General features: G+C 41.9%; 1 protein-coding gene across 4 annotated transcripts; it reads left to right on the top strand.

Moving 5' to 3' along the window:
• Positions 1-459: 459 nt before the first annotated feature.
• On the top strand, positions 460-27,382 carry macroh2a2 (macroH2A.2 histone). 4 transcript variants are annotated; one of them, XM_033613675.2, is made up of 10 exons: positions 460-680; positions 2,815-2,992; positions 5,432-5,538; positions 12,668-12,865; positions 21,750-21,845; positions 22,291-22,390; positions 22,475-22,564; positions 24,403-24,577; positions 24,785-24,886; positions 26,847-26,977. In XM_033613675.2, exons 2-9 carry the CDS (start codon positions 2,821-2,823, stop codon positions 24,861-24,863), a joined length of 1,017 nt encoding a protein of 338 aa, XP_033469566.1. In that variant the 5' UTR covers positions 460-680; positions 2,815-2,820; the 3' UTR covers positions 24,864-24,886; positions 26,847-26,977. The 4 variants fall into 4 exon arrangements, with proteins under 4 accessions (XP_033469566.1, XP_033469565.1, XP_033469564.1 ...); XM_033613674.2 differs by lacking the exon at positions 24,785-24,886 and having other exon boundaries at positions 461-680; positions 2,820-2,992; positions 26,847-27,382; XM_033613673.2 differs by lacking the exon at positions 24,785-24,886 and having other exon boundaries at positions 461-680; positions 26,847-27,382.

The raw sequence follows: 27,382 nt of genomic DNA, 5'->3' as shown, positions 1-27,382 counted from the left end.
AGCAATGTGATTGGCTGCTTAGGATTTCTCTGTTGGTGAAGCAGGCTGCTAGGATCATTGCACTCTTACTTCCCACACTCTGCATGTTCAAGGAACAGAGATGTTTTATTACCTGTTAGGCCTGGAATTATGCCAGTTTCATTCATATTTTACTTACAGCCCACAGTAAATCACTAAGAAACTGCCTGGGAGGCTGAAAAGCTGAACACATTCAATATACACAGCATACTCTAAGGCCTTGTGAGAGGTCATTTTAGGATACGATTTGGGTTCTATTGGACCTCCGAAGAGAATTTATTGTATTCATATAGGTTTTATTTTGATTTGCTTTGCCGTTGAAAACAACGCTACCCACATTGCGATCCTGTAATCAACACTGTCCCTGCTGAAGTCGTGTGATAGTGTGTGTGGGTTCGGGGGGGGCGTTTCCCTGAATTTTCCCTCTACTGAATTTTTCCCCTTTGCAGCATCAGTAGCACAGAGCCAGCCTCCAACCAGGCTACGCTATTCCTGCCTGCTCTGTGCCTTTTTGTAAGGTTGGGAAGATAGCTTACGCACAAGGACAGCAAATAAACAGAACCAAAACAAAGCGCTTCGTCTTTCACCGGGGGGGATTCGTCTGTCTTCCGTGCAGGAGCATCTCTCACCCGCGCTTATTCGCGTGAAAAGCGGACAAACAGGTAGAAACTTAGAAACCTTTTTTATTTTCTCTGCCTCGGCGCATATCCGGATTGAGTGGGGCGCTTTACTTTCCATGTCTGATGTGATGACAGTGTTAGAGGCTACATGAAAAAGAAGGGGGCGGGCGGGGGTTTTCCTGAAGAAACGGGTCGTTGTGGTTTATGTCTCTATTGTACAATAACACGCCAAAGTGCCTCGCGGAATGTGAACGTAATGATTTTGTTAAGCCAAAACGAAGCAGGCGTAGCTAACATTATCCCTTAGCTTATTTTTCCCCTGGTTGAATTAGTGCTAATTAATAAAAACACCTCTCTGTTTAGGCTTGCGTTGCCGTATCAGGCTTTTCCACAGTTTAAATAACTGAAGAGTCGATGTTAACGCCTGCGTAGCTACGTCGAAGGGGTGTTGCATGCTTCACTGTAACGTTATATCTGTACAGTAACATTAGCCTACATAGCCCCGGTCACATTCCCTTCTTTTTCCATTCGGTTCTTTCGCCGAACATCGCAAGCAGCACACTAAATATCCCTCCACCTTCACCGCAAGAGGTGAGCTCCTGGGTTAATGAGCGCATACGTGTAAATTCGGTGAGTTCCAGCGGCGCTGCTGCAGGCCGCAGCCTATCAGACCGCTCACTGCTCGAACTTGTTTGCATGGGAAGCTCGGGGTGAAATGGTAACCTTTCCTCCCTAACATACTTGGTCAACATATGGTTTGTTGAAAAAAAGAAAGAAAAAGAAGGAGAAGAAAAAAGAACACACAAACATAAAGGACTGGCCGACATTATGACACCCTTGATACAGATAGTGGACGTGACGTATGTTTTTTTTTCTCCTAGTACGACATTGTTCAGTTACGCTTTTACAGATTCCCCTGTGCTTTCTTTATCATCCGTGTAAGTGAGTAGGCCTACTGGAGGATGCCTGCCGTGAGCTGATACCTGTCTAAGTTTATCATCCGTTCCACTGAATATTCAGAATTTATTTAAACAAATGGCAACAAACTGCATTTGAAAAACATGAAAAAATGAAAATTATACTTGTCTTACTCTGTGGTCAGTTTATTACACATTTAATTCAACCCTCAAATCATTTGTGAAGGTAAAGACCTACGCATGTACACTACGATGCAGTTTATTGTTAATTAATAATAAATTATTAAGCAGAGGGGTTCATGGGAAAATAGTAAATTTCCTTAATTATGGACATACTCTAGCACTCAGAGTTTCACTGGTGTGTGGCACTTTGGTATTAACTTAAGATATTTACTGTTATTAAAGGATCGATTGATTTTAATTACAAAAAAGGTGGCCAGAGATTTGCAGAATGAACTATGCTGATATGCTGTGTTGGTTTTATTGTCTAGATTTTTAAATTTTAAAACCTGGAATTTAGTTTAGAAAGGTGTCTTCAGTAAAACTATTTTCAAACAAAGAAATTATCCCTATGAAAACGGTCTCCAGTGTGTTCTTTAAATTATCAAGTATGGTTGCAGCAATATACTGGTTCCACAGTATACCACAGTATAAAAGTTGACAGTTATCATACTGTGTACACTTGCTTATCTATGATACTGAAAAAAAAGCAACTGGACAGTAAATCTCCAATTTATTTTAGTTATTTTCTGAGGCGAGACCTTTATACACTTCCATTAACAAAATGGTTTTAATTACAGTAATAAAACATTTGTTCAACCAGCAAGAACCCTTCTGCTTTTATTCCTTTAGGGGTCATTTTGACTGATGATAATATAAATTGTATAATACAGCGAAACTGCTCTATTTTCTGAGACAGTTATTATACCATGACAGTCTCATACCGTTGCAACATTATTATCAAGACATAACAGAGGCACTGTTTCTGGAAAGAGATCTTCCTGATACATTATTAAAATATAAATTTACAGTGCTAATGCTGTGACCACTACAAACTAAATTCCATTCTTGTGTTAGGCTGGATTCTCAGAGACAGATGTGTCAAATCTTGGACAAATAAAATCATAACTGTCAGTGTGAACTGATGCCACATCTTTTTCAGTTCAGGAGAACTAACCCCTCACAATATGGAAACTGCTGTATGTGTAGCATATATTATGTCTGCTATCCACTCGCTATGGTTGTACTCTTGTGTTCAGAGCAGCATGTCAGCCAGAGGAGGAAAAAAGAAGGCCACCAAGCTGTCCCGTTCAGCCAGGGCAGGTGTCATCTTTCCTGTGGGAAGGATGATGAGGTACCTTCGCACCGGCACACACAAATACCGCATTGGCATGGGGGCACCTGTCTACATGGCAGCCGTCATCGAGTACCTGGCAGGTAGGGTGATCACATGATTCAAGCTACATACATACTAGCTTCAGTGTCTGAAACAGCATACACAGTATCAATCAATTAATCATTTATTTGTGATATGGAATTATACAACTAACAACTCCAATGAAATTTGATCCCATCAGCTCATTTGAACTTTAGTCCTTTTGTGCGTCTTACATTGTAGGCTGCTGCTTTATAATTGTCCATGTTTCCAGGCTGCACTCCTAATTTTTTTATGCCATGCTGGATGGTTTTGGTAAATCCATGGTTTCTGATTGAGGAATTTTTTAACTGTAGTTTCTGGTACATAGCTTCTGTAGTTTTACAGATTAAATCTACCACAGACTCAGTGAGTTCATTTATGTCATCAGTAGCGTTGATGGTGGTGTCCTGGAACTTATTCTAGACTGCATTGTGTAGTGCAGACCGCAGGGTGGCCTCTGATTGGCCTGACCATTACCTGACCACTCACGTCACTGGGAGGATGTTTACATACTTTGGTCTCAACAAGACGACCGCACAGTCACTGTTACTGAAGGGTTCACAGATTCAACTTTGTAGCAGCCTCTGAACAATGTATAGAAGTGATCCAGAGTCCTTAGTCCTCTTGTGGTGAGTCAGTGAGTTGATTAAAGTCAGGCATAACCTTCTTAAGGTTAGCCTCACTTTGCAGATCAAGTGAGCAGGAACATGACAGCATTTTAATGTTCTGTCACGCCAACTCTTATTCAACCATAAAGCACACACCTCCTCCCCTTTTTTTCCTAGAGTCCTCTACTCTGTCACATTGGTGTATGGAAAAAGAGTCACCTGGTTAAATGGCGCTGTCCAGTATTTCAAGATTTAGCAAAGTTTTTATGAAACAAAGCACATTGAAATTCCTGATATCCTGTTGGAAACTGATATGGGAGTGGAGATTGTCCAGTTCATTATCCAACGCCTGTACATTTTTACCAATGAAATTTTGAAAACTTTTCCGTAACTTTTCCTCATTTCCATGACTTTGTTTAAGTAAGTTAAAATGGGTAATAGAGATGGGCATGAGTATTCAAGTACTCATTTGGAGTGTTCAAGAGCACTTGCTGCTGACTGTCCCACATCTGAACATGATTTTTATATGTATCATTTTAGTATTTAATATAGGTACAATCCTATTTTGTTGTAGAGCTGCATGTAGCGTATTGCTTTACTCAGCATGTCCTTGCCTCTCTGTTTATGAGACCGTGGGAGCGTAAGGGAACAGTTAGAGTTAGTAACAGTTAGTTAGTGAGAGTCTGCCTACTCACACACAGTGACAGCGCTAACTGCATCACACTGCTACATGTTACCTATAAGTTATTAAATGGATTTAACAAGAGTCCAGCCATTTCAATGTCGATGTGAGTTGGTTGGGACCTTTAAACAGCTGATGTGTTAGCTTGTGCTAAGCAGGCAGACGTTAAACTGACCTTCAGAAGAGCAACTCTGAGACTGTTCTTCAGAGCTGTGCCTAACCTATGCAAAGTAACGTAACAGGTGATTTTTCTCATGTGAATTTTAAATTTATGGTGTAATAGGTTAATTGAAGCTTGGTTGTTCAATAAATGAATTTCAAATTGCACTTGTTTCCAATGTCTCATTCTAATGTTAGATTTTTTTTTGCAAGTACTCGAATATGGAAGTTTCTTTAAGTGCCCATCCCTAATAGGTATGCAAATCATTGCAATAAATGTGCAGACACTGGCAGTCTGTTGAGTGGCCTTTTGGTTATCGTGATGCCTTTTCCCTTCAGCATAGCTCACTAGATCTGTTTTCCACCATGCTGCCACCGTCAAACCTTGTGGTGCAGACTACATCCAGTGCAGCTGGAGTGTGCCTCTTTCTTGAGCCGTGTATTGTATTTGTCATTCATAAGCCATGTTATTAAACACACTCCCCAGATATTTGCATATAAGCAAACTGCTAGCGCTGGCTAACTTTACACACTTATTACTGCAACTTCACACAACTTCTTGCTGCCAACTAGCTGCATACGCCAAAGTGTATCACATGATACTGGTGACGTTTCAACGGTCCCTAGATTTTCAAATAAGTAATATAAGGAACATAGAGTATTTTGTGTAACATGTTTTGAAATTTTTGTGAACATATTTTTAACGACAGCCTAAACAATGTATGTTCAAAATTATATTACTACATTATATTCTAAAACATTCTGCTAATTCCAAACCATTTCCAGTCCTGGAAAATAGTTTTTCTTATTTCCTGACTTTTCCAGGAGTTTGTCTGCGGAACCCTGTATGTTCACCTTACTGTTGGTAGTAAACTTTGGTCTAAACTTCTTGACTGTTGTATTCTTGTTACTGATGCCCTGGGAGTCACAAAGTGGGAGGTAAATAAATTCCAGAACACACACTGTATGTTTGATGGGTACTTTCCACATTGTGTTTTCTCTTGTATAAGCTGAGATCTTGGAGCTGGCAGGAAATGCAGCACGGGACAACAAGAAAGGCAGAATAACTCCCAGGCACATCAAGCTGGCTGTGGCCAATGATGAGGAGCTCAACCAGGTAACAGTACTCACAAACACAACACAACCTAAAGCCCCAGTCAGAGATAACACTTACCACAAATGTGGTTATCAGCTTACTTTGTTATTTGGGGACACGTTCAATGGGTGTGCACTGTGCACCGTTTTGCTCCAGTTTCACGATTGAACCCCATTAAGTACGTTTCCTCTCATTTAGCGGGTGTGTCAGAGGTGTAATAGCCTTTGTACACTGAGGGCCGAATTCACAAAGAATGAACTGCGGCTGCTGATAGCACCTTGAATTGCACTTGATTTGCACCTGCAGTTTGCTCCGTCTTAACATCCTATTCACAAAGGATATTGCGCTAATGATATACCAGCGCAAACACGCCCACAAAGTTTGGCAGCTGAGTGCAGTTTGCCCCTGATTTGCTCCTGATTGCAATAAGCCACACATGGCAAAGTATAAATGCTGGCTTTGCACCAAGAACACCGTAGCAGAACAATGGCAGACTTGTTTGGCAAAGTACTGAATACTGTATACCCTCATGTAGTGATGTCTGCTGGTGAGTCAGTCTAACAGTGTCGGATGGGTTGAGGCTGTGGACTTGACCAAGTTTGACCACTTTGTCACTATTCCCTCTCACTTGTAGCTGTTTTTCGTTACCTTTTGAATTTAATATGAATTATGGAACCATTTTTGTTCACGTTTGTTTCCCCCGTTTCGTAAAATAAATTATTGAAAGTTGCTTTTGAAGTGCGTGACACAAGTGCGTTTTGAGAACAACCGCAGACTGTCACCTGTTCAACGCATCAATATCTTCGGATGCCATTAAAGTAATAATGATTATAATAATAATGTCAAAATATTATTTACAGACTGATTTAACAGACGATCACTGCTGCCACAATCACTGGAAAGTCTGGGCGAGAGGCTTCCACAGAGGAGCGCCCAGTTTGCAACAGCTTTCTAAAGACGTTATTTACTTCACTCAAACTGCGTGTGGCTATTAGCGCTGGTGTTAGTGAATTAGACGTTGTTTATCAATGAGGCTCATTTGCATAGAAATGGCCAATTTTTCCGCCAAATATATGCATATTACCTTATTTAAATACGTGCAAATAACACCGGAGCACCGAGACACAATCTGCTTGGCAGCGCAGTTAGTGGAGCATTTCACCCTCTGCGCGTGCTTTGTGAATTAGACGGTATCTGTTTGCTCCATTTTTACCGGTTTAGCGGCCGCAAAAGCCACGCAATCCTTTTGTGAATTCGGCCCTGAGTCTGTTTTTTTTAGGATGCATTTTTTTAATCCCTCAGAAAAAAATTGTTACACACAGAAACCTTGCACAGAGTCTGATGCGTTTTATTGTTCTATTTGTTGCCAAAATTTGCAATACCATACAAAATGAAAAGACATATTTCCTCCCTTGCCTCTTTTCACTGGAGTTACCTATCTGGCTGTCACCTCTCTCCCTGTCTTGCATTGGGCACCGCAGCTGCATGAAGGGGTGGAGCTGTCCTCCCTCTCTCTCTCCACATTCTGTGTGCAGTCCACATCCCTCTCCTCTTCATCATCCACCTGAATATTACTATCTGACCTGTTGAAAGTGAGCTATCTGAGTTATGAAATGATTCTGTGTGAGCCTTTCCTCTGTCTTGTCGCAGCTGTGTCCCACTGCCACATTATTTTCGCTGATTCTTGGTGAAACAACTATCTAAAGGCTTCTGACGGATGCGAAAACGCAGAAAATCAAACCTGTTCTGAAAATTTTAATGACGGACGAAAGTTCTGCAGTCAGTGTGCAAACATGATTGATGCAACAACATGAAGTCGTATTTATTTTTAGACGTACAACAATTTTGGGCGGCAAAAAACGGACTCACTGTGTAAAAGCCTTTGCTCAGGTATAACAGGTGACAGGTGTAAAACCCACTCTTTTAAAAAAGCAGTGCACTTGCTTTTCACAACATGGTGTTTAACGCACCACAAGTTTCATTTTATTATCTGTGATGAATACACATTTTCTTATTAATAATACAATTTAATGCAATAACAACTGGGGAAACCATAATTTGACATGGTAATTTTTGGTATGGTTTGAAAGAATCATACTGCGAATATACTACGAATATATTCAGTAGTTCAGTGAGAGCAACAACAGCCTTTCAAATACAACAAAACAGTGCAGGGTTCCCGCGGGTCCTTAAAAAGTCTTAAAATGTCTTAAATTAAAATCCGGGTAATTAAGGTCTTATATTGTCTTAAATTTACCGTAAATTTGCTGTAGGTATTAAATTTTCAGCCGGTGCGTTTAATGCCGATGGGAAAGCACAGTGGCCCATCGTAAAACATATAATGGTGTGTATTTGTGTGATTAATTTAGTATGGTACCTATATGGTATGGTGTCGTAAATGAGTCTGCTACAGACGCTGACGTCAGGCAGCATTTCGCGGATATCGAGGTGAGCGGTTGAAGATGCAGAGATGGGGAAATGTAAATTTAACGAGAAGTGGATGGAGGAGGACGTATTTAGGAGGTGGTTGGCACTGGCACTGACAAACAACAACGAGGCAATGTGCACATTTTGTAAGAAGACTTTTTCTTTAGGGACCATGGGGCTTAAAGCCGTCGAGTCTCGCATGAAAGGAGTAAAGCACCAGCGGTACATGGCAGCAGTTAGCAATAGCGGGGCCAGGCTAATCGCTGCATTGTTTGCAGCGCGACCGAAAGATGTTACAAGTTCAGACGCCACCTCTCAGTCGGCTATGACGAGATTCATTTCACCGCCAGACACCCAAAAGGCAGAGGTACTGTGGGTTCTGCATACTGTGGCGAGGCACAATTTGTTCAGATCTAACGAGGACATACGAGACATCTTTGCCGCCATGTTCCCCGATTGCCAGCTTGCCAAGTCATTCACCTGTGGTGAAAATAAAACTGCATATGTCGCCAAATATGGTATCGCTTCATTCATCAAAAAGGAGCTATCGCGCAGCGTGAGTTATCAATCAGTTCAATCAATTTTATTTATAAAGCCCGATATCACAAATCACAATTTGCCTCACAGGGCTTTAAAGCATACGACATCCCTCTGTCCTTTGGACCCTCACAGCGGATAAGGAAAAACTCCCCCAAAAAAACCCTTTAACGGGGAAAAAAAACGGTAGAAACCTCAGGAAGAGCAACTGAGGAGGGATCCCTCTTCCAGGACGGACAGACGTGCAATAGATGTCATACAGAACAGATCAACATAATAAATTAACAGTAATTCGTATGACACAATGAGACAGAAAGAGAGAGAGACAGAGAGAGAGACAGAGACAGAGAGAGATGCAGGACAGACGGTAATGACAGTAGCTTACAACAATATTAATGAAAGTAATAATATTATAATTAATAATATATTAATATCTGATAGTATACATGTGTGACAATAATCGTTAGAAGCCATATGTTGTCATGTTTGACGAAAGCATGAATAAAACGACAAAGAGCAAACAAATGGACCTTCATTTGTGGTTCTGGACTACTGATGAGACTGGCACACATCATGTCATTGCCCGTTACTATGGGTCGGAGTTCATGGGCCACTCCAGAGCCGAGGACAACTTGGGTCATTTCAGTGTAAATAACTTCACGATTGTGTTTGAAATCATGTATATTATTCATGCTAAAAGTCCATTCTCACTGAGGGCGAATATCCGTGCGGATTATTCTCGCGGAAAAATATAAACGTTGTCATGCGGTGAATAAAGTTTCCGCCCAGACTTTGACCCCCCGCGGAATTTGCCGGTGGAACTACACCGCTGGGCCAGTGAAATTGTTTGTTTATAGACGCACAGACCCGGGAGAGTCTGAAATCCAGCCAGGCAGGACAGTATGGGAGAAAGGTTGATAAACCTAAATAAAAGACGGGATGATTTTATGAACAATTAATTAATTAAAGGACGTCTGGCAGTCCATTGTCCAGCTTGGTGGCTGCGGTGAGAGTGGTAACTTAAGTGCTAAAGAAAGTTGATGTTGACGCTTGCTAAACGTTAGCTTACTAGCTCGCTGCTGCTGCTGCTACTCTCGTCCATGCTCATCCCCACCCGTTCACGCAGTGCGGACTTGGAACACAACAACGCAAAATTTCGCACCGCGTCCTTACCGTGCCTGTGTGTATGGTTTGAGTGCGGAAAAGCGCTGCGCGAATATTCCACAAATCCGTCCCGCATTTCCGTATCGCAGCAGTGAGAATGACCCTTAAAGGGAAATTTCGGTTTATTTCAACCTGTCTCCTATCGTCCTAAATTTGTTTCAAGTGACTAGTGACATAAAAATAATAGTTAGCGCGTTAGCCGTTAGCCTAGATACAGCCGGGGCGCATAGTAGCATCAGACCTGTTAAAACGTAAGTGAACGGGCATACTTCAAGTGCAAAGTTAGTCCACTAAACAAGCTTTTTTTCCACAAAGACTGCCTCATATCGTTAGGATAAATGTCAGAGAACATATAGAAAACGACATGTAAACGTGTTGTCTTACCTTACTGGTGTGGTGCCATGTTTGTTTACCATTTAGCTCTGCTTTCCAAAGTGGGGCCTTAAAAAGGTCTTAAAAAGCATTAACTTTTACTTTTAAAATGGTGCAAGAACCCTGCAGTGTTTTTCTTATTGACCTTTCACATTACACACAGTCATTTGATCCACTGGAAATAAAACATATTAAGGAGTACAACTTGAAATTGTTTGTTTGGTGACTGGTGGAAAAGTGTATTCACACAGAAAGTGGCATTTAAATTAGTGATGCTACGAAGCATGATGTCTAATGCCTGGGACACACTACACGATATCAGCCCGATTTTAGCCTGACGCAGCGACGTACGGTGTCGACATGGATCGTAAACGACAATCCATCATTTCATCTCGTGTAGTGTGTCATAGTTATTGACGTTCGAAGCCGCGTCTAGGACGCCTCACGACGTTCCAACAGAAAGTCTAGCTCTCTTTTCGTTCAACTGTACGGCAACAACACCCCAGACTTTTAGATATTTCCTCTATGGATGTTACCACACAGAGTAAAAAGGGAAATATTATGGCGTGAAGCAGCAGAAGCACTTTATCAACCCAGTGAGTACTGCCATTAGCATCAAGCTAGCAAACAGTGTTACTTCTTCATAATGGAAACGGACATAAAGTAAGAAAATAATAAAATCGTGGCGGGGCTTTTACTTACCATAACTGCAGAGGCTACCAGCTTCATTTGAAACAGACTACATAATAAACAGGCTGTTATTTATTATTCCCTCTGTATTTTTATATTTATACTTTTTATCCTGTTTGCATTGATAAAGTTAATGCATCACGCCCTCATTTCAAACTCAACACTTCCTGTATCTGTTTCCAATTAAAAGCCTCATATAACTTCGGTTGAGAGAATCCCTTCATTTTCTAAAAAGGCTTTTATTGTGAAACATTTGCAGGAACTTGTTGTGGAGGATTTAGTGACCTGTATGTCTGCGTACTGTACTACAAATGTAGCTCCTGCCATCTGCTGGTACTTTTGACGTTACTACAACAACATTTTGGCTTAGACAAGAACAACCACAGTGACTGAAATAATAGTAATAATAATAAAAAATAGGACAAGAATAACCTGATGACATCACACACGTCGTGAAAGATGATCGGAGATAATTTGTGTGGACCATTGTGTAGTGTGTCATGTCTATTGGCCAAGTCACAGCATGATTTTATGACTCGACAATCCCCTAATGTGACATAGTGACTTTCAGAACGGACAAAAATGTTGCGTAGTGTGTACAAAGCATTTGTAAAGAAGACGTCAACATTCAAAGACATGTCCTTCTCTGCCATCTGGGGCTGCCAGTGGATCAGGTTACCTGATGCACCTTTAACCTCATCTCATCTGCCTGATGCACCAGTGGCTCTGTCACTACAAACACATGCTGTACAGCTGAGCTATGTGCGGACCTGCAGAATGTTAAATTGTAGCGTAGGTTTTAAAGTTTCCAGGGATATTGGACATGTTGGGATATTTTTTGACAGTATGTATAAAATGCACAAGACATTAACAACTTTCTTAAGCCCAGTTAAGACCAAAAATTTGTGGTGAGACGAATTGAAAGAGGCAACTACTTGCAATGCGCCGTTCTGCAATGTGCTAAAACCTGCTGGTTCACACTGGCGCAACTAGATGAGACAGTGTATCATCTGTATGATCTCTATGCAACAACTCTCTGTGCTTCCATTCTGATTTCCAGCTTTTCAGTCTTATTTTGTGGCTGAATATAATTTGTAGCTTCTTAAAATATGAATGAGGATAGTGAGTTACTGGCCACAGCTGCATTTGTAGTAGTGATGAAACAGTGAAAAACAGAAACAAAAGGAGCATCAGATGAACTGTATTCATAATCAATATGCCACAATAATGTAAATAAGCAGTGCCAATTAATCAGTCAAAAAGAATGTGTGTGTGAGGGGACATAAGCACATACAGCAAACAACAGCAGTGACCCACCGTCCAACACTGGCACACAGTGAGGAAGGAAACAGAGGGCTTGGTGGGGACGAAGCACCTGCTGCAGCAAGCGAACACGCCGTCTGCAGTCACTTTGACTTGACTAGCAGGCTTCACTACAAGCCGATTGGCTGTTGAAACAGGTGATATGCTTTACGTTCTTAAACCAGCCACTGGCGATTTGACTAACTGAGTTGCAGGTGATGCCATCAGTTGGCCAGCCAGTTCACACCACTGCAACTTTTCTCTGCAACGTTCTAAAACGGTTTCATCATGAATCTTGGGTCTGAACTAGGCTTAATAAATGTAACAGTGCAGCCCAAACAAGTAATGTTTGGGTTTGATTAGTTATGATTCTGCAATTACAAGAAACAAGGTACTGTCATCACATGATAAGTTGACCGAAAGTCTCTTGGAGTATTTCAGGTTTCAGCTGACAACAGATGATGTGTATAGCAGCTAATATTTCAGCAGTATCCCAACACTGGTTAACCTCAGCCGGGAATATCCACAGTCATTTCACATTTGTTTGCACAAGAAAAGTCACACGTTCTTGTAGAGAATGATACTCTTGTGAAGAAATAAGGTGTGCTGTAGGACAGCACATGGTCACACTCTGTTTTGGAAATGTTTCCTCCATCAGCTTCTGCGGGGGGTTACCATATCAAATGGAGGGGTTCTGCCTCGGATCCACCCAGAATTGCTTTCCAAAAAGAGAGGAGGCCGGGTGAAGGCGGACAGCCAGGCGTCTCTCCCAGAGAAGCAGGAAGAACGCTCAAAGAACAAGAAACCAGCCAAATCCCTCAAAAAGGTTAAAGGCAAACGTGGCCGCAAGCCAAAGGTCAGTCAACTCAACAGGATGGACATAATATTAAATTATAGCCTCAGTATGCTTTAAGTAAAATGCTTGTCAGATTCTTGAAGACTGTCTTTTTATTTATTTTACAAGTAAGATCCATTGAGAAACCAAAATTTCCCTTTACAGAGAGACCTGGCCACTGTCAGCCCTACAAAATTACCACATCTGAACATACAACATAAACAACATGGAGACTCAAACTTTTGATGACAAAATGAGAGCACATATAAAGCAAAATATCTTTTCCATCTCACTTTCTCATTATAAAGTTGTCCACCAGAATTACAGCACTAGCATCCCTGTAGCATCCCATCATTAGCTCACTGGCCACACTTTGAGCAACTATGATAAATGACACTATATACAAAAATGAGCAAAACAGAAAAACAGCTATTTAACACAGAGGCCTCTCAAGAAAAACAACCACATGCCTCCATCATCACATTCTTCATGATGCCCTTGCGTTCATCAATGGATAGAAAAGTTTCTATTAGATCTTTTTGCAGATTATTTCATACCCAAGGTGCTAAGTAGGAAAATGGAAGTTTTCCCCAGATCTGTCAAACGCAGGGTACATCAGAAGCAACCTCTTGGAGGATTGCAGCCGGTGAATAACAGAACTAAGATAGGGAAGGATACAGAGGGAAGCTTGAGGTTTGCCCAGATGCATTATAGATAGAAATATACCAATGCTGCTGATGTCCAACTCAACAAGTCATAGAAGCGAATGCAATAGTGAGTAAGGGACCTAGCGTTCGTCATGAAACATAGAAATACATGGTACACTGAATCAAGGCTCCACAAAATAAAGGAGACTGCAGTATGTCACCATAATTAATCACACAAAGAAAAGCCTTTACAAAGTTTTTCTTGGCACTGAAAGTAAAGGAAGATTTATTTGTAAAATAAAAAACAAACTTCACTTTTAGCTTCCTAACAAGATTACCAATGTCTATATTAAAGGTCCTATGTGTAGGATTTAGGGGTATATATTGGCAAACATAAAATATATGCTAATATAATGAGTATGTTTTCTTTAGTGTATAATCACCTGAAAATAAAAATAGTTGTGCTTTTGTTGTCTTAGAAATAGCTGTTTGTATCTACATAGGGAGCAGGTCCACTTTAACCCTTTGGGCCCGAACGACGCATAGTGCGTCCAGCTTGAAGCCATTAAATACCCCTAAGTCTGACACACTGAACCTTTAAAGTCCCGATGAAGTAAAAATAAATGTGTAATGAGTTTGTCACACCACAGAAAAATGTGTTAATAAGCACCCAGCCAAATTTGAATGATTAAAACGTCTATAAAATTAGGTTTCAATATTGTCACATAATAGACAGTATTCTCTGTTCTGAGATGCTGGGAGCATGTCCGCTGAATGTGCTAAAGCCACATCCACTCGTGCAGCTGCAGCCTCTTTTAAATAGTAACACTACAGTGGATGCTCCATCTAGCAGCTTTATTGGACTTGTACAGCCATGTTTGCACCACCAGAGCCAGAATCAAATTCAGAGCCAGAGGACACTGACCTGCCTGAAATCAACCTCGTTCTTCTCAGTCTGCAACTGAATGTTAATTAGTATTTCTTTTTTCAAACAACAAAAAACTGAACAGCTCTTGCTCTCATATAATGTAAGGGTGGGGCTTATGGTGAGGGTTGCTCCATTGTGTCATCGAGTAGGCTTTTAGCGCCGCCCAAAAATTCCTGGATACAGAAATGGTGAAAAACAGTTGAACTTCACAGTTCAGTACTGTATAGTCTTTTCACATGTTTTCAACAAGTGTTTTCTAATATGTATAATGTGTTGAGGTGTAAATCTCAGATTTTACTTTACTCCGACTTAAAATAAAAGCTTGTTTATCCATAGACCCAAATTCTTGTATGAATAGTAAATGGACCTGCATATGTATAGCGCCTTTCTAGTCATCCGACCACTCAAAGTGCTTTTTACACTACGAGTCACATTCACCCGTCCACACACACATTCATGCACTGGTGGTGGAGGCTACCATACAAGGTGCCACCTGCTACTCAGTTTTTAACACACTCACACACCGATGGAAGCAACGGGACGGGAAGCGACGGGAGCAATTTGGGGTTCAGTATGTTGCTCAAGGATACTTAGTCACACAGACTGGAGGAGCCGGGGATCGAACCTCTGATCTTTTGATTGGTGGACGATCTGCTCTACCTTTGAGCCACAGCTGCCTGACAGGGCATCCTTTTAATGAATTTACCATTGGATGTTACAAATGTTAAAATCATAAAGCTACTTAAACGTTTGAGAAGACGATTAGGTGTTTTTGGCGTATTTACATTCAGTTTGAAACTCATCAGAGCAGTTTGTAATGACTGAAATGAAACCACCTCTTTAACAGTGGAATAGACAGTCAAGTCAAAGTCAAAGTGCCTTTATTGTCATTATATTGAGAACAATACAACGAAATTTAAAAGTGCTGCTTTGTTAGGTGCCAGATTCACATATCTCATCTCAGATCATACATACATAGATAAATAAATAAATAGATAAAATCAATCAATAAAACAAGAATATTGCACATGGAGAAGAAGAGTCAATTATTTGTATTGCACAGAAGGAGCATTAGTGGTGTGTGGTGTGTGTTATTGAGTCCGTTCAGGGTGCGTATCGCTGTCGGAAAAAAGCTGTGATTGAATCTGGTAGTCCGGGTTTTGAGTGATCTGTAGCGCCTCCTAGAGGGCAGAAGGTGGAACAGTGTAGCGCCTCCTAGAGGGCAGAAGGTGGAACAGATGGTGACCAGGATGCGTACAGTCTGTGATGATGGTAGAGGCTCTGCTGAGATAGTGGCTACTGGCGATGTCATCAAGGGAGGGGAGAGAACAGCCGATGATTTTTTGGGCAGTTTTTATTACCCTCTGCAGAGCCTTCTTGTCCATCGCAGAACAGCCAGTGTGCCAGACTATGATGCAGTACACCAGTATGCTTTCAATGGCAGAATGGTAGAATACCACCAGCAGCTGTGTATTCAGACCGTCCCTTCTCAGAAGCCTCAGGAAATGCAGACGTTGTTGAGCCCTTTTCACCGCAGCCGTGGTATTGACAGACCAGGTGAGGTTATTGGAGATGTGGATGCCAAGAAATCTGAAGTTCTGAACCCTTTCCACACATTCATCCCCTATGAATAGTGGAAGATGTTTCCTGCTGCGATTCCTGAAATCAATTATGAGTTCTTTAGTTTTTTTTGTGTTTAGTGTTAGGTTATTGGCTGAGCACCACCTCACTAGCCACTGGATCTCATCGCGATATGCAGACTCATCTTCTCCTGATATTAGTCCCACTACTGTTGTGTCATCCACAAATTTAATAATAGTATTTGTGGAGTGAGCAGGTGTGCAGTCGTGGGTGTACAGTGAGTACAGAGTTGCACCAGAGCACCCTGGTAGCTGAATAGTTACAGCACATGCCACATAACTGCTTTGATTCCAGCCAGGGACCTTTGCTCCATGTCACACCTCCCTCTCCCTGCCCCCTCTCTCCTGTCTGCCTCTTTATTGTCAACTGTCCAGTAAAGGAGAAAATGCCAAAAAGAAACAAAGAACAAAAAAGCAGACAGTACAACAATTATGCCCGCTTTTTGCAGTGATTGGCCTTGTGTGTGGAGATGATAAAGTGTGTAGGATCTCACTAAAGCCCCTTTTCCACTAAGCAGTTTCGTACGGTTCAGTTCAGCTCTAGTGGAACTGGTCATTACCGTCCATCACCCCTCTGTTGGGGCACCTAGCACACAGATCTGGCACTAAAAGGTGGAGCTAGAAATAGAGCATGGTCACTCTTGCTCAGGGCTGAGTTGTGGCTGGTTTTAAGCCTATGTATCCACTGTTTATACTGTCGCAAGTTGAACATACATTTGTAAACTATAACTGTAAAATGAAATGATGTTTTGCTGCCTCTCGCAGCAGCTGTAGACTGAGAAAATAATAACTTGATTCCCTGGGCTGACTCCCAGCAACTTTTTGTTTTGTTTTGTTTTTTTCCCCCACTTTTCTCAATTTTTTCCACTTTTCTCGAAGCCTTCGGTGGATTTATTGGGCTTTTTAGCCAAAGGTGCCCTCACCTTTGCTCGTGCAGTGAAACGCTGGAGGAAGGGGAAACGTGCCAGTGTGCTTGTGCATCTCCGCCAATGCAGACACCGCACACCGCTGCCAGGTATATTTCTCTCCAACGTGCGTTCGCTGGCCAACAGACAGGATGAACTTAAGTTACTGATGGGGAAAAACAGAGACTTTTCTACATCTGCAGATTTGTGCTTCATGGAGATGTGGTTGTGTGGATCGATACCGGACTCTGCGCTGCAGCTGGCAGGCTTCCAACTCTTCAGAGCAGATCGTGACATGGAACTTTCCAGCAAAACTAAAGGTGGAGGTATCTGTTTTTACACTAACAGTGGCTGGTGTAATGACATGACAGTGATCCAGCAGCACTGCTCTCCTGATCTGGAATCTTTTTTCATCAACTGCAAACCTTTTTACTCCCCCCGTGAGTTTGCTTCATTCATTCTGGTCGTTGATTACATCACACCGCAGGCCAATGTGCAGGAGGCACAGCAAATGCTCGCCGCCCAGATACTTTGTGTGCAGTGGATTTACCCAGACTCCTTAGTTATTGTCCTTGGCGACTTTAAAAATTTTTCCTCACCCATGAACTCCCCAAATACAAACAGTTTATAAAATTTCTGACCAGAGAGAAGAATATCCTGAATCAGTTACACAACTGTCAACAATGCCTATCACGCTGCCCCCGTGCTGCACTGGGCCCCTCTGACCACGCCACTGTCCACCTGATTCCCTCATGCAGGCAGAAATTAAAGCTCTGTAAACCTGTTGTGAGGTCATCTAAGAAGTGGAGCAGTGATGCTGTGGAGGATCTTCAGGTGTGTTTGGACACCACTGACTGGGATGTTTTCAGGACCGCCACCAATAGTTTAGATGAGTACACAGAGGCTGTGACATCATACATCAGCTTCTGTGAGGACTGCTGTATACCATCACGCACCACTGTGATGTATAACAATGACAAACCCTGGTTTAGTCCTAAACTCAGGCAGTTGAGGCAGCTGAAGGAAGAGGCGTTCAGGAGTGGGGACAAGGAGAGGTTTAAAGAGTCAAAGTACAGGTTTAGCAAGGCGCTGTGTGAAGCTAAACGGCTGTATGCTGAGAAACTACAACACCAGTTCTCAGCCAAGGACTCTGCTTCTGTCTGGAAGGGGCTCAGACAGATTACGAACTACAAACCTAACCCCCCCCCCCCCCCCACTGTGTCAACGACCTGCACCTAGCCAACATTCTGAATGAGTTTTACTGTCGATTTGAAAGACAGTGGGTCAGTCCGGACACCATCCCCCGCGACCACCAACTCCAACCCACCAGCATCACCTCTCCCACCTCAGCAGGGGCCTGCCGCCCCCCTCAACTACCCGCACCTATGGTCCCCTCCTCCCCCACCACTACTCTCACTATCCAGGTGAGGGATGTCAACAGGCTCTTTAAAGGCCCTGACACACCAAGCCAACGGACGGCCGTCAACCAAAGTCGGGCCGTCGGTGAGCGTCTGTCGGCCTAGTTTTTGCGGTGTGTCCCGCACCGTCGGCCCTTCGGCATCGGCAGCTTGGGAAGAAGCAGCGGATTTATTTGGCAGCTGAGTGAAGTGGAGCCTGCGGAGGAAACACCGGGATCGTCTGAATGTAATAGTCCGTGGAGGTGCTGCGGTGCTCGGCTGCACATATAGGTAACACCTCGGCTGTCAGGATGTACCACTCTCACAACGGTCTCTTTCACGCAGGCGCAGAACATACATGCCACTTGGCCGTCGGATGTAGTCTGTGTAGTGTGTTCAAATGCAACTGACACAGGGCGACGTGAGGCGACATAGACCACGCAGCAGTTGGCTTTCGTCACCGCTAGTTCTCTGATATCGGTTTGGTGTGTCCGCACCTTAAGAGGCAGAACCCCCGCAAAGCAGCTGGAACAGACTCTCTCCGGCCACCTTGAAGCACTGCGCCGACCTGCAGTCTCTGGTGTGTGCCAGCCTGCTTAAAGACCTCCACCATCATTCCCGTCCCCAAAAAGCCAAGGACACAGTACTTAATGACTATAGACCCATCGCCCTGACCTCTGTGGTAATGAAGTCCTTTGAGCGTCTTGTGCTGTCACACCTCAAGGCCATCACTGACCCTCTCCTGAACCCCCTGCAGTTTGCCTACAGAGCCAACAGGTCTGTAGACAACGCTGTCAGCATGGCCCTGCACTTCACTCTCCAGCATCTGGACTCCCCAGGAACCTACGTCAAGATCCTGTTTGTGGACTACAGCTCTGCCTTGAATGCAGTCATCCCGGCTCTGCTACAGGACAAGCTCTCCCAGCTGAGTGTGCCTGACTCCACCTGCAGGTGGATCACTGACTTCCTGTCTGACAGGAGGCAGCACGTGAAGCTGGGGAGACATGTCTCTGACACCCGGACTATCAACACTGGATCCCGATTCTGATTCTGAACTTAAGGGTGAAATGTTTACTTGTAATGTTATGCAGTGTATGAGTTAATGATGGGAATCCATCAGCTCACCTTAAATTTTCAATATCACAACTCTGACCATTCCATAAATTTTTTTGTCTCTCTTGGATGTAGTAATAAGTGGATTTTCAAGCGTTAACTTAAATATTAATTTCGATCAAATTATGTGAACTGCGCTTGCCTTAGAAAGACTAAATACACAAAAACTCACTATTTTTAAATATCCCATGGAGAGAGACTCTCACTCCAGCCTGTTCTATTTTGGTTCAGAAAATGTCAGTGTGCAACCTCAACTTCCCCCTGTGTCACCTATGATGAGGAAATACAGGGAGTGCTGGATGGACCCTGTCTCAAGGGTTACTTTTGATTTCAAAGGTACCATACTGAAAGTGTTTGGTGGAAACAGGCTTTAAATGTGTGCGTTGTCATTCCCATTTGTTCAGTTCACCAGAACAGGTAGAAACAGTCGAGCAGCTCCATCCTCAATTTGAGTTAAGGAACTGAACTCTGTCTCAAACGTGCTTTAGAAAACCTTAAAGGATATCTCTTCTTTGGCTGGCAGTAGTCATCTTGGGAGAAGTGAGCACTGCAGACCCTGCAGCAGACCCGATGGTCTGCAAGGCGCAGTGTCTGGACAGGAGTGTTAGCATCCATTTGTAGCACAACTAGCCACAACTTCAGCATCTCGCCGTCCGACAAAGGCAACCTATGAAAGCTGTACGGGGTGTTGCGCGACATCCTTTTCTTGCGTTCGGGAAAAAGGCCCGTTTATTTGAGCACTCCAAAAACTCAGGGGGTAGCACGTAAAAGACTCCGTCCCAAACTCTGACTCTTCTAGCATAACACACACACTTCATACACACATACTCACTTACAGTACCCAGCGGGGCAGCCCTCCCCCTCTCTGCTCCAACACTGACTGACAGCTGACTCCACTCATACCACACTCACCACTGCCCCAGGGTCGCTACAATATGCTATTTACAGAGATAGCACTGGCGATCTGAACCGGTCAGTGGCGAAAAAAAGCACTTTTAATGTGCAAACTTATATGAGACACATTTGCCCCCGTTACCGTTTTAGCTCGTTTCGCGGCTGCATCCGCCTCCCTCAATACTGAACCAGTTTTAGAACGAGTTGTACCCATGAATCATACGCACATGTACACATGGGGAAATAGAGCCCAGGTTGAAAAATACCGAAGTTATCCTTTAAGATTTGGTTAAAAGCTCCAGAGAAGGGTAGTAAGTGGACCTTCAGTATTTTGTCAAACAACTATGTTCACAGTCAAGAATGAACTTTCACACTTAATGTGTTTTAACCTTTATTTCATTCAACAAAATATGCCCCACTGCTCAGTGCATCTGTTAAATTTATCAGCAGCATCTGTACAAGAGCTGAAAACATTTAGACTCAAGAAATCATGAGAAAGCCAAGAATTTGATAAAGCATTGGAAGTCGTTTTTTGATCCATGACACATCATGATATTCATGTAACCGGTGGTGTCTGACTCTGCGTTGTGTGTTTGAGGAAGAGACTCAGACGTGGATATCTTTGGAGGCAGTCTCCATTTAATCTGACAGAAGCAGCCTGACGAAAGCAGCATAAATACAAAATCCTCCGGTCAGTAACATTGTCTTCCATAAAACGTGCCCCTCTCCCACAGAGATCAACAACGAAAGGGCTGTTGTAAATAATACAAAACTAAAATAGGACATAGCATACCTGACGAAAGCAGCATAAATACAAAATCCTCCGGTCAGTAACGTTGTCTTCCATAAAACGTGCTTCTACACAAATTAGATGACACAGAAATATGTTGTAGTGTATTGTAAGCACTTCACAACAAGTTTAAGCTAGCCTGTAAACTTTTAAATGCAAATAACAGAGGCTAAAACACAGAAATTTCTCCCGACTGCAAGGCCACTTACCTCTCCCAAGATCAACAACAAAAGGGAAGAGGAAAAGGCGTGGAGACACTAGTTACAGAGGACAGTGTCACACTGTATAGTAAACATAGGGTTACAGTCTCAAATTAAAGTTCCACATAACTGACTCGGAGGCCTAACATGTCAGGTATTAACTAAAATAAATATAAATAAAATGAACTTAAGGTTACACAGACTTTGTGTAATTATAACACAATAACTAATGTACATTTTCTTTTACACTTATTGCTGCTGCATAATTGACCCTGTTACACTCAGTGTCAACAAGTACTGAGCTTTTGATACACAACTCACTTTGTTTAACTGTACTCTCTGTTATAATCAAAGTATGGTTTTAATGTGCCATTCTTCCCATCTGGCAAAGAGCACAGACGAGTCTGTACCAAACTCCACAGTGGAAGACGGTCCTGGAGATGGATTCACCATCCTGTCTGCAAAGAGCCTTTTCCTTGGACAAAAGGTAATATATACGTATATTAGACTCACAGAAAACCAGTGCTATTATTTGTGAACTGAAGTTGCTGATATGTGATAAAATGATCCATTAGAACCAATAATGTTAAGCTCTTCTAAGTGACAACCAGTGTAAATGTTAATTTTTTAAATTCAATTTTATTTATAAAGCCCAATATCACAAATCACAATTTGCCTCAGAGGGCTTTTCAGCATATGACATCCCTCTGTCCTTTGGTCCCTCACAGCGGATAAGGAAAAACTCCCCCTTTTTATTTATTTATTTATTTTAATATGTAAGCATAAGAGTGACAACAGTGTCTACTCACTGTGATTTTTGGTAAAAGGCCAAACAACATGTCAGTCTAATTCACAGTGTCCACTTTGACTTAATAAAGAAAACTACAGCATCTGTTTCCTCACATTGTGTTGGTGACTTTGTGAATCTACAGCTTTCACTAACAGAGAGTGAAATCAGCAAAATTGGAACAATCAAAGTGGAGGGGATAATTAACCCAACAAATGCAGAGATGGACCTCAAAGATGGAGTGGGTGAGGACATGTTTTGTGTACTTAATGTCTTAAAAACAAGTTTTCAGTCTTCCCTCTGTTCACCTGCTCCTGTTTTGTTTTCAGGTAACGCCCTGGAGAAAGCTGGAGGTAGAGAGTTCCTGGAGGGAGTCAAGGAGCTGCGGAAAGCACAAGGGCCTTTGGAAGTGGCGTCAGGTACAGACTCAACAGTCTTTCATACATGTAAAACTGTATCAGCTGTGTTGTTTGAGATGCTGTTTAATGTTGTTTTTTAATGGAAAGCTATACTGTATACAGCAGTAGTTGTTTCAGACCTCAAAGCAAACTGCTGTTGCACTACAATTTGAAGGCAGAGAAATATGCTCACCCACCCCTGTGTTATTGTCCACGAGTGCTTTAGCTGTCAAGTAATTTTGTATTTGCTCGTCTTTTTCAACCTTGAATGACCAGTAGGTTTCACATAGATCTGGGTTTTGGGGTTTGGTTCCTCCCTGAGTTGCCAGGAAAAAAAGTAGAATTTACCCCTCAGTAAATTTGCCATGATGCAAATCACACTGTTAATTCTACATAATTATTATTTGATTTCAGTTGATTTTATAACATTAAAACTCTGAGTTAGTTGAGATGAATGTATCACATTCTAAATTCCAACCGATGTTATCCCAGCAGAAAGACAGGCACACTGTCAGATAGTTCATGACTTGTACGACAGCTCTGGGCCTCTCAAAATCATCTAAAGAGGATTGTAAAATCCATCTTATGAACCGTCTAAAGCTTAAGAGGTGTTTCTCAAAAGTATCGTAACTGACAACACTCTGAGAAATGATGGTAGAGTAATGAGTGCCTCCTACCCACTGGTACAGGGCTCAGAGCACAGTCCTGCACGGGTCCATTATTGAAAACCCATACTCTCCCATACCCGGAAAGCTCAGTACCAGAACCTGTTACTTGTCTTTATGTCTAAGTCAAAGCCGCACCTGCCTGCACCCATTAATAAAACGTCTTGCGACCTGACCTGACCCGACCCGTGATTAAACACACACACAGGCTACAGTCACTCACATTAAGCTGAGTTTTCAGTTCTTGAATTACAAATCCAGCAGAGGAAAAGTCTCTTTGACTGGCTGTGCTCGATGCTGGGATGCTGAAAACATTCAATCAGGTTAGGAAACATTTTAGCATGGCTCCAGCTCCAGAACCGGCAGGAGGAAGAAAAAAACTACACTTTATTTGAGCTTTTATTGTTTTTGTTCATTTTAAGTCTGTACTTTTATCCCAATCACTTGTGTTCTTTGTTAAGTATCATGGTAATAGTGATTATGTTTCTAATCTTAACGAATCTTAAAATTCTGAGTACAAGATAACTAGTGACAGAGACAAGTTCTCTTAAACATTTGCATGAGCGACTTAAGAGCAATTTGTTCATATAAGTGGTTGCAGTATGAAGCCCATTATTTTCCTGTGTTACAAACCCAGACATCACTACAACCTTAGGTCTTATGAGACACCTGCTTCTTAATAATAAAAGTGACAAGGTGAACCTGACACATCAATGCTGCATCATCATGTTACTGTGACAGGAAGCAGTAACACATAAACTCAGTCATTCTTATGTTAGGGTTAATCTATAGCATCAGTGAGACACAATAAGGCCCAAAAGGAGAACAGAACGTTCCAGCTACCTACAAACAGTACCATGAAAAATAAAAAACAATCTGACGTACCTTGGGTCTCTAAGACCATATCAGCTTTTGGAAGGAAAACATCAGGAAAACAATCACTTCCAACACTAGTAACAGCATCAAATAGTTACAAATAGTTACAAATAGTTAAAGCCCTGTGAGGCAAATTGTGATTTGTGATATTGGGCTTTATAAATAAAATTGATTGATTGATTGATTGATTGATTGACAAGGGGCCTAAAATGAATTTAGTGAACAGGGTGTAATATGGACCCCACTCTCTTGAAACCCAAGGTATGTGTGTTAGGGTTAAACTGTCAAACTCAGTGTTTGGGTCTTTTCACCCTGCAGTGGCAGTTAGCCAGGCCAGTGGGATGGCAGCCCGCTTCATCATCCACTGTAACGTCCCTCAGTGGGGTTCAGACAAGTGTGAGGACCAGCTAGAGAAGACTGTGAAGAACTGCCTCTCAGCTGCAGAGGAGAAGAAGCTCAAGTCTGTGGCTTTCCCTTCACTTCCAGCTGGACGGTGAGCTCTACTCTGACACAGGACTCACATCAAACTCTCAGTGTGCTAATGTATTTATCACTTCAGAGATGATGAGCACTTCACTAGAGCTTATATACTCTGACATGAAGTCTGAGAATGAACGCCAGGTTCACAGTCTGTATGATAGCTCAGTAATGCGAGTGTCAGATGCCTTTAAACTTAAAAGTGCCTGTCCATTTGTTTCAGTCACCCAGCAGGAAAAGAAAGAGTTTTGCTGGTAATATTGATCTTCCCTATTACTTTCAACACAGCAGAGTCAGATTAATGTGAACACTCCAGCAGCACAAGGTAAAACATGCAGAGCACTGTGATAAATGTATCATACATCTCTTATGTAGAACATGTTGTGGGGATTCTTCACAGATCAGCTCAGTCTAAACTGTTTTCCCTCTCAGCCCAGGGAAAGTTATTATATTTATCCTTATAGTTTTGATGAATAAATGAATATCCAGCCAAACACAGCATGTGAGCAAACAGGAGCAATCAGAGTCCCAACTTGTCATTCCACACTTTGGCACTGTGTGACTTTATAAACCAGCACCAGAATTCTCTAATAAAAACATTCATTGACATGAATTTATCTGTGGATTTACTGTAAGAAGTAATGTTAAGTGATGGCTATTAACTAAAGCAGCAAAATACATTTTAAAAACCATCACTGATGCAGCCTGTGAGAGAACTGAAAACACTCTTCCTCCTCTCAGTGGTTAAACTTTACAGCTCACCACAGATCTCCAGCAGTGACACCCCCTCTCTCAAAGCTCTACTTTTGCTGTTAAACAATACACCATCATCCAACAAGACACTGTGGTGGCCAATCACAGACATGCAAGTTCACATTTTTGGTAGAACCCCATATTTTTAGTATTTATTTCATAATTGTCACGACAAAAGATAAATACTTCCTTGACAGCATTACAGAGTTGTAAAATCTTGTGTCATTATAAACTGCAGTGCAGTGTTTTGGCATGATAATCCTTCAATCCGACCAACTTTCTTATTTTAGAGTTAAACCAAGGGTTGGGCAATATACTTGATGTATCACGGCTTGCTCTATGTCCTATGTATATAATGAATGTTGGAAATTTGTGTCGAAATGGTCATGTCATTTTTTTAAGCCAGCGGCATGAGACTCACTTCATCGTTTTGGTTCTCTCACTCCCTCCTGTGGCTCTCTCTCCCTCTTACTGACACACACAAAAAAAGAAAGACTCACAAACATGATACACATCACACAATCCTCCAACCATCCAGATCATTTTATGAGCGATAGACAGCAAGTTGTGTTTTTTCGTCTGCAGGGCTCCAGACTGCCACTATTTAGTTGCATTTTGTGACCGTCACACCACTGCGACTTGCAAATACTATGTGTGTGTACACACACACACACACACACACACACATATATATATATATATATATATATAAACTGAGGAGCTGTGTGTGTGTATCCAGCTCATGCCATGTTTAAAGGTGCAGCAGCAACAGTTTAACTTTGTGCTAACTGCTAACATCTGACTGTTGACTGGAAGCTTCAAGTTCACAGCAAAAATATCAACATTTCCAGCCCAAGGCGAGCTGGGTGCTTCATAATAAAAGCACAAATGGTCCTACTTTATTTAATTATAACAATGCTTCAACTTGTTTTTAATGAAAACAGTACTTTTTTAACCTTTCTATGACAGTAGCTGCTTTATTGTAAAACTGCAGTTCATTTAATGATTTTGTGTTTTAGTAGTCTGCATTACTTTGAGGGAGATTCCAAAATATTGTGATACATATTGTGTATCAGGATAAAGCCTAAAAATATGGTGATATTATTTCTAAGCCATATTGCGCAGCCCTAAGCCAAACAGATATGAGAGATATGTCTCTGAAAACATTTGAGTTGAGAAATAGGCAAGGCAGTAACAGTATTTTGATACATATTTGATCAGTGCTGCCTAGTTTGACAGTTTGACCACAGTTCATGGGCAGTGAGCTACAGCTGCGCTAGAGACTCCTCAGCTCTGATTGGTTGAATTCATTTAGGTGCGGTTAGGCTATTAGAAGCGCTAAGAGGCAATAGAGTGGGCAGAGGATTTTGATTTGTTTTCACAGATTATATTTATATTTACGATGACATTTCAAAGCACCCTCGTTTGTTGTGTTGCTTTTAGCTGTAGCTTATATTCATAAGTCCTTACTAGTCTGTACTCTAACTGCTGTTGCCATGAAATTCATTTCACATCCTGAATTTCTCTCACAGGAATGGATTCCCAAAACAAACAGCTGCCCAGCTTATCCTCAAGGCCATCTCCAACCATTTTGTGTCATCCACCAGCTCCTCTCTGAAAAACATTTACTTTGTTCTGTTTGACAGTGAGAGTATTGGAATATACCTTCAGGAAATGGCCAAGCTGGACGCAAAGTGAGGATTCTTGTTTTATGGGTCTGTTTTTTTAACTGTTGTTTGTTGCAGGTGGTGTAGATAGGTGATGGGGGGGTGGGGGGGGGGTGATGTGGAATCTGTCTTGATAAAGAGGAAAAAAACAATATGTGTGAGTGGAGTGCTGTTCACTTTTTATGTTCCACTGTCCATTCAATAAATTGCATTCGTTAAAGATTAGATAATTTAAATCAGTACAGTTTGCCATTATGGTTCCTTGTTTCAATAATGTTTTTACATTCCATGTACAAATATAACAGTTTTCCTGGCCTCTGTAGTTTCTGATACAGTTAGTTTACTAAAAACTGTGGTTCTCATTCAGCTTTGAAATAAAATTTCAGATGTTTTACACCAGA

Source organism: Epinephelus lanceolatus, chromosome 17, assembly GCF_041903045.1.
Source record: "Epinephelus lanceolatus isolate andai-2023 chromosome 17, ASM4190304v1, whole genome shotgun sequence".
Classification (NCBI taxonomy): domain Eukaryota; kingdom Metazoa; phylum Chordata; class Actinopteri; order Perciformes; family Serranidae; genus Epinephelus; species Epinephelus lanceolatus.
Note: the sequence above shows the minus strand (reverse complement) of the source record. Positions and strands in the feature narration are given on the sequence as shown.

Bases quoted from the DNA above. Each gene is read 5' to 3' on its own strand.
- macroh2a2 (XM_033613674.2), top strand. From the start codon at position 2,821: ATGTCAGCCAGAGGAGGAAAAAAGAAGGCCACCAAGCTGTCCCGTTCA. The intron at 2,993-5,431 runs GTAGGGTGATCA...CTCTTGTATAAG, and splicing joins CGTCATCGAGTACCTGGCAG to CTGAGATCTTGGAGCTGGCA. The intron at 12,866-21,749 runs GTCAGTCAACTC...CATCTGGCAAAG, and splicing joins AACGTGGCCGCAAGCCAAAG to AGCACAGACGAGTCTGTACC.